This window comes from Neophocaena asiaeorientalis, unplaced genomic scaffold, assembly GCF_003031525.2.
Source record: "Neophocaena asiaeorientalis asiaeorientalis breed wild unplaced genomic scaffold, Neophocaena_asiaeorientalis_V1.1 scaffold177, whole genome shotgun sequence".
Classification (NCBI taxonomy): Eukaryota; Metazoa; Chordata; class Mammalia; order Artiodactyla; family Phocoenidae; genus Neophocaena; species Neophocaena asiaeorientalis.
In genome coordinates, this window is record NW_020172779.1 from 22,841,787 (window position 1) to 22,848,231 (window position 6,445).

At 62.2% G+C, this 6,445-nt stretch overlaps 1 protein-coding gene and 1 long non-coding RNA gene across 2 annotated transcripts in view; one reads left to right on the plus strand and one right to left on the minus strand.

The window, feature by feature from the left end:
• Positions 1-980: 980 nt before the first annotated feature.
• LOC112397082 (epiplakin-like) lies at positions 981-2,546 on the minus strand. Its single transcript, XM_024741178.1, is given in 3 exon segments — positions 981-1,061; positions 1,765-2,195; positions 2,197-2,546. Coding segments are annotated over 3 exon segments (735 nt in total). The 5' UTR covers positions 2,469-2,546; the 3' UTR covers positions 981-1,029.
• A 3,650-nt stretch (positions 2,547-6,196) lies between these two features.
• LOC112397099 (uncharacterized) overlaps positions 6,197-6,445 on the plus strand; it is an 8,205-nt gene continuing 7,956 nt past the window's right edge. The window contains exon 1 of the long non-coding RNA XR_003002717.1: positions 6,197-6,296. This is a non-coding gene — a long non-coding RNA (uncharacterized LOC112397099). The remainder of the gene's footprint in view (positions 6,297-6,445) is intronic.

Below are 6,445 nucleotides of genomic sequence, written 5' to 3' on the forward strand. Positions count from 1 at the left end.
CGGGGCCTCCCCGGGCGCGCGGAGGCCTGCGCCGACCGGCCCTGCCCAGCTCTGGGAGCCGCTGGTACTTCCTGCACCGGTTCCCCATCACACGCCTGCCACACACATCCTGAAACCCGGCCCAGTCTCCGGGCGCCCACCTTGGGGTGAACCCAGCGTGGAGCGGGCCGGGCGCAGCCCGCTCAGCCCGGGGATCACCGCGAGGGTCTGGGGGAAGGGCAGGAATGCGCGACGGGGAGGCCAGCTCTCCCGGCACGTCCCCCATCCCCTAAGGAACACGTGGGAGGGTCCCCGAAGGAGACAAAACTACGCAAGCAGGTGGACTTTAATTAGTGACCACAGACCTCCCACTGGCCTGCAATTCGGTGTTTCCCTTTCATGTCCACACCCACCTTCCCACATTCCCAGATGGCCCTCTCTCCGCTTTCTGCTGATGGCTTTTCTGGAACAGTGGAGCCATCAGAAGGGAGCCCTGACCCCAGAGGCCATGCCAACAGGGGATGTGCTTTAGAATTCTTGTCTAAAACCCCCTTTATCCCAAACCCCCACTACCTTTCAATAGTCTCCCGCTCACACCTGCTGAGTCCTCCCCCTCCCTCACTATGTCTTTCTGGAGAGAAAAGTAGTGGACACGCGTGTGCCTTCTCCCAAACGTAAACCACAACCCTGACTTCCCCCCACCCCCACCCCGGGCTCAAAGGCCTTCAGCGGGTTGGTCTCTCAGAGTCCCCTGCACACCTCTCTTCCTCCCAACCTTCTGCATAGACATAACTCCACCGCCGCCATCCTGGTGGACCGGCATAGCCCCCGCGCTCCCCACTCCACCCCCCTCAGGTGATCCTGTGAAACCATCACTCACACTGCTCAGAACGCGCTGTGTCGCGAAGGAGGGACCAGCAAGACTTGGTCCTCTGTCACCTGCCCCAACCAGACACCGTGCAATGAGTGTCTGAAGTTCCAGGCTCATCCGAGTCTGACACCTGAACTGCAGAGACCGTTCTGGATATGACTGTATGCCACCGTAGGTTGTCAATGCTTCTCTCCCGTGATTAACTTCACATCTACAATAAGGATAGAGTTCTGTGGATGAACCTTCAAAAAACTGAACTCAAAGAAAAAAGCTTTGCTGACATACTAACAATTCTTTGTACGTTGTTGTAAAGGCCATACCTCCAGAACAAAGCTGGTGACGCAAACCAAGGGGGTCATACCAACTGGGAGAGCTGCACCAGGGGACAGAATCAGCCCCTGCCCCCTCAAAGCACAGCCAGAGGATGGAAAATAATAGCAGGTCGACCCCAAATTGAGACCCAAAGGCACTTACTACAGCGAGAAATTGATGGGGAATGGTTTACTCAACGAACAGGAGAAAAATCGATAACTGAAAGGAACGGATTTAATTAAAATGGGAATATAACAAATTGGTACACACACTTCAGTGTGATAGGCCAGGGAAACAACGGAAAGTCCTTCACTCTAAACGCATCAGAGTCTACCAGAAATGGCCACTTGTGAAATTTTAATTGAAAATTCACACCTGATAACACCAAGGGTGGAGAGAAAAAAATCATAAAGGACAATGTCTTTCCTTTAATGCAACGAGGGACCATAAGCAAGAAAGGACGGAGGAGAGTAGAACGTCGCTGGGCACGTGAGCTGAACACGTTGCACACAGATACTGGCACGCTAAGAAATGCTTTAAAATGTTGTCGTGTATTTTTCAGGGTTGAAAAAAACAACCAATTAGAAAGAATACCCGCTCACTTTCCAGACAGAGAAGAAACAAGAGGCCTGTTTCTGGGTCAGGAGCAGCCCTCCGGAGCAGCTGCACGTAGGTGAAGTTCTCGTGTGTGTTGCGGTCGAAGAAGCCCTTGGTGTCGTCGCTGGGGTCCTCCAGGACGCGGTTCATCCCCTCGTCGAAGTAGCCGCGCCAGCAGGCCACGTCCACGGGCAGGCGGCAGCTATGCACGGGGTCGATGACGCTGCTCGTGGCGATCTGGGCCTCCAGCAGGCGGATGCCGTGCTCCCGGACGATGAGGTCCTTCTTCACGGCCTGGAAGAGGGAGATCTGCTCCCCGGTGTAGGGGTCGGTGTAGCCGGTGACGGCGCGCTCAGCCGACAGCAGCCTCGCGAACACGTCGGGCCCAATGACACCAGCCCTCAGTGCTTCCTCCACCGAATACCCCTTGTTTTCTTTCGATGATGAAGCCACTGACTGCTCACGTCTCCAGGAGGGTGAGGGCTGTGCCGGGCCTGAGAAGCCCCTTCCTACAAGTCTCGTGGATGCTGAGGGGCTCCTGGGAGCCGGGCAGCAGCAAGCCGGCGATGCAGCCGGTGCCTCACAAGTACCTCTGCACCGAGGCCAGGCTGCCCACGTCCTGGGCCATGGTCCGGCCTCGTTCCAGCTGCTCGTACATGCCCTGGTTGATGATCTCCACTCTCAGAAGCTCACCTGGAGTCACGGGCATCCTCACCCAGCAAAGGTGGTCCTGGCAGTGGCTGCAGCCTGCTCGTGGGTGGCCCTCAGCGCAGCCGCCAGCTCCTCCACCAAGAGGGCCCGTCCTTGTGCTGCTGGCTCAGCGTCACCCTCTGCTCCACGGGGACTGCCTCGGAGAACAGCAGCTCCCAGAGCGACACGGGCCGGCCCTGGAACTTGCCCATGGAGACGGTGGCCACGGCAGCTCTCAAGGTCTGCCAGGTGCTGTGCTCAGTGAGCGGGGGCCCCTGTAGCTCCGCTCCAGGGCTCCCCACTGAGATGGGCAGGAAGGCCAGCCCCGTCTCTGGGTCGGTGACACAGTGGGCCAGCAGCTGCCCACAGCTGAGGCTCTCCTGCTGCCGGGGCCCGAGAAGCCAGCCGCCTGCGAGAGATGCTGCTCAGTCTGTCCAGGCAGCCGAAGTGCAGGGTGGCCTCCAAGGGCAGCCGGAGCCTGCCTGTAGCCAGCTGGGCAACCAAGAGCCTCAGCACCGGAGGCCTGTCCACCAGCTCCCTCTTCGTGGCCTGGAATAGGGGGATTCGGATGCCACTGAAGGGGCCATGATACCCCGTCACCACCTGCTCTGCTGCCAGGAGCTGCCTGTGGAGCTCTGGTCCAAACAGGCCTGCCCTGACCGCCTCATCCAGCCACAGCTGCCGGCCGGTGGCTGGGTCCACCAGCATGCGGGTGGCGTCCTGAGCCTCCCGGACCGGAAGCGTGGCGCCCGTGGGGAGCAGGTGCTCGGCTAGGCCTGGAAGAAGCTCTTGTGCCCTGCAGGCAGCAGGACGAGCCCTGCCACACCGCCGGTGCCCTGCGGGTGGCGCTGCACCTCGGTGCGTGCACCCACATCCGGCACTGCCAGCCTGCCCTCCCGCAGGCCTGGACCGTCTCCGCGTCCAGGACCCCCACCTCCAGCGGCCTGGCCAAAGCTCGGTGCCCCACTCAGCGTACGGAAAGTGATCTTGAGGGGCAGTAGGCCCAGCCCCGTGCTGGGGGCCTGCACACACCTGCCTAGCAGCTCCCGGTATGGCAGCTGCTCCGGCGTGTCGGGGTCCAGGAAGCCTGGGGCACTTGAGCTGGGCCCAAGCTCCAACAGCCCACACCATGTCTCCCGGTCCAGGAGGCTTTGCTGGCAGGCCAGCTCAGAGGCCACGCGCATGCCCTGGATGGGGTCCACCAGGCCCCCCGTGGCCTCCTGGGCCTCCAGCCAGCTCCACCCCAGTGCCCTGTCCACAACCTCCTTCCCTATGGCCTGGAAGAGGGCCAGCTTCCCACCCCCAGAGGGTCAGGGTACCCAGTGACCGCGCGCTTGGCGGCCAGCGGCTTCTCCTTCCGCTCCAGGCCCACCAGGCCCTGCTGCAGGGCCTCAGACGCGAGGAGCAGCTGGCCCTGCCCGGGGCCGCCTGGGCCTCCAGCAGAGCCAGCTCGAGCCCAAAGGGCAGGAGACCCTGCTTCATGACAGCGTAGAGACTCTGGGCCTGGCCCGAGGCCTCTGCGTACACGCCGGTGATGCTCCTGGCCTGGGTGGACGTGGCTGCCTTGGCCTGGGGCCCAGATGGGGTGCCGGTGCCCAGCACGGCCTTCACGGTCTCAGGGACGACAGCCGTCTCAGTGCCATTGGTGACCAGGAGGTTGAGAGGAGAGACGTGGCTGTTCATCGCACAGAACTTGCTCAGCCAGGGTCCACCGTCTGCTCCCTGTGGGGATGGAAAGGCTCTGTGAGGGGCCCGAGACAGCCCAGGTGGGTGGGAGGGCAGACACGGTCAGGAGGTCAACCCTGCACCCTGGACCCACCTCCAGTGCAGCCGGCCCTCCTGAGGGAGGGGTGTCACATCCAGCTTCGGTCCCTCCCCTTGCCCTGCAGCTCCCAGGAGGGGACCATGTGAGCACAGGGACCCCACGGTAGCCTTGGGGGGTGCGGGCTCTGTTTTCTCCTATAGGCCATCCTCTGGCCTCCATCTCAACCCCGCACCCTCGTCCCCCTCCCCCCAGGGTCCTGGTGCAGAGGCTCGGCCTCCACCCACCCTTGGCCTCAATACCCAGCCGATGACCAGTCCCTGCCTTGCCCTTGGGTGGTCTCCATGTATTCGTGTGCTTCTCCCTCCCCCTTCCCAGTGACCCCTCCAAATCCTTCCCCACCTTAATCCACTGCTGCCCTGGTCTCTGCTCCCTCCTGGCTCCCCACCGGGCTTCAGCCAGGTCCCTGCCCTCTGTCCCAAGTCTCTCACCTCAGCCCGGCTGTGTCCCCCTCTGCCCACCCTGGCCCCATGTCCTCTGGGCCATGGCCTCTGGAAATAGGGTCTTTGCAGATGTAATTAAGTTAAGGTTAAGGTGAGGTCACACTGGTGTAGAGAGGCCCTTATTCCAACACGACTGTGTCCTCACAGGAAGACAGACAGGGGGACGATGCCCAGCCCACAGAAGCAGACTGGAGGCGTGCAGCTTCAGGCCCCAAACCCAGCATTGCCACCAAACGCCAGAAGCACTGATTCCAGATCCTGGCCCCTCAACTGTGGAAGAATAAGGTTCTGTTGTTTGAAGCCTCCCGGGCTGCGGTAAATGTCCCCTCCCGGCCCCAGGAGCCAGTCCACGTCCTGCTTCCACAGAACCACACCTGCAGTCCCCGGTCCTGGTCCACACTGTCCTCGCCTCCCGCAGCTCCCCAAAGCCTCACACGGGGTCTCGGGAGAAGGCTCAGCCCCACGCGCCCTCGCCCCCGCTCTGCAGCTCTTGCTGAGGTAACCTCGGACTCCAGCTGCCAAACCCCACAAACGCATTTTCGATTTGACCTCCCGACCTCTGGGTCACGGGGCATGGGGGACCCTCCTCCCTGGTGACATTTCCCCGTTCAGCCAGAGAGCTCCCCTGACCGCAGCTGGAGCCCAGCCTGTCCTGGGGTCACGGAACCGCGTGTCCAGCTGCCTCCTGGACACCTATGCCCAGCGGTCTCGCAAGGAGCCTCAAGTTCCATGGTGCCCCCAGAAGTGCTGGCTGTGAGCAGCTCTCCGTCACCCGCTCTGCAGAGCCTGAACCCTAAATCCCCCCATGGCCCCTCTCTCCCCATAGCTGGGCCCAAGAGGTGCTCCTTTGTGTCTGCTGAGACCGCTGGGCAAAATCCTGTTGCCCCCTTTCCCTGCCCGGATGTTGGGCCCAGAGCCCCGGTGGCGCCTTCAGCTGGTCTGCTGCTGGGTCTCGGAGTGCGTGCCAGGCCCAGGCAGACGTGGAGGTGGTGGCTTGGCGCTCACCCGCCCCGCCCCCGCCCCCGGCCAGGTTCCAGGAGGCACGGCACTTGCTTTCCCGAAGCGAGCAGGCCGTGCAGTGCGGGCGCGCAGGGCACATCATCATGCCTTTGAGAAGGTGGGAAGAGGACGTGGGGTGGGGAGAGAGGAGCGCTGTTAAGATCCAGGCCTTGGGCTTCCCTGGTGGCGCAGTGGTTGAGGGTCCGCCTGCCGATGCAGGGGACGACACAAAAGGCTTTGTTCGGGTGACCAGCTGGACGCCTGAGCAGGGTTCCAGGGCCCGGTGTGACCGTGGTGGACGCAAGGCTGCCCTGACCTCCTTCTAGGGGTGGCTGAGGCTGCCCTGACCTCCTTCTGGGGGTGGCTGAGACTCTGCACCATCAGCCAGCTTGTCTCCCTGCCATCTGCTTCCTCCCCTCCTTCCCCAGGCCACTCCCTGAAACCGTGTCAGACTCTGCTTCCGGGAGCTGACCTGGACGCGTGCTGTGCTGCCCACCTGTCCAGTGACCAGCCTGCTTCCTTTGTATGGTGTGCCTCGTTCCAGGACGGCCTTCAGAGGGTTTGTGAGCAGAGGAAGCCTCAGGTAACAGGGCCACCGGGGTGGCTGGAGCAGTAAGCTGATCACCTGAAGTCTGGCAGGGGACCAGGGTGGGAAAGAAAAAAGGCACTTCGCTACCCAGCAAAGGCGGGAGGGCTTTCTGGGCCACCGGGTCAGGAGCAGCCAGTGGCGGG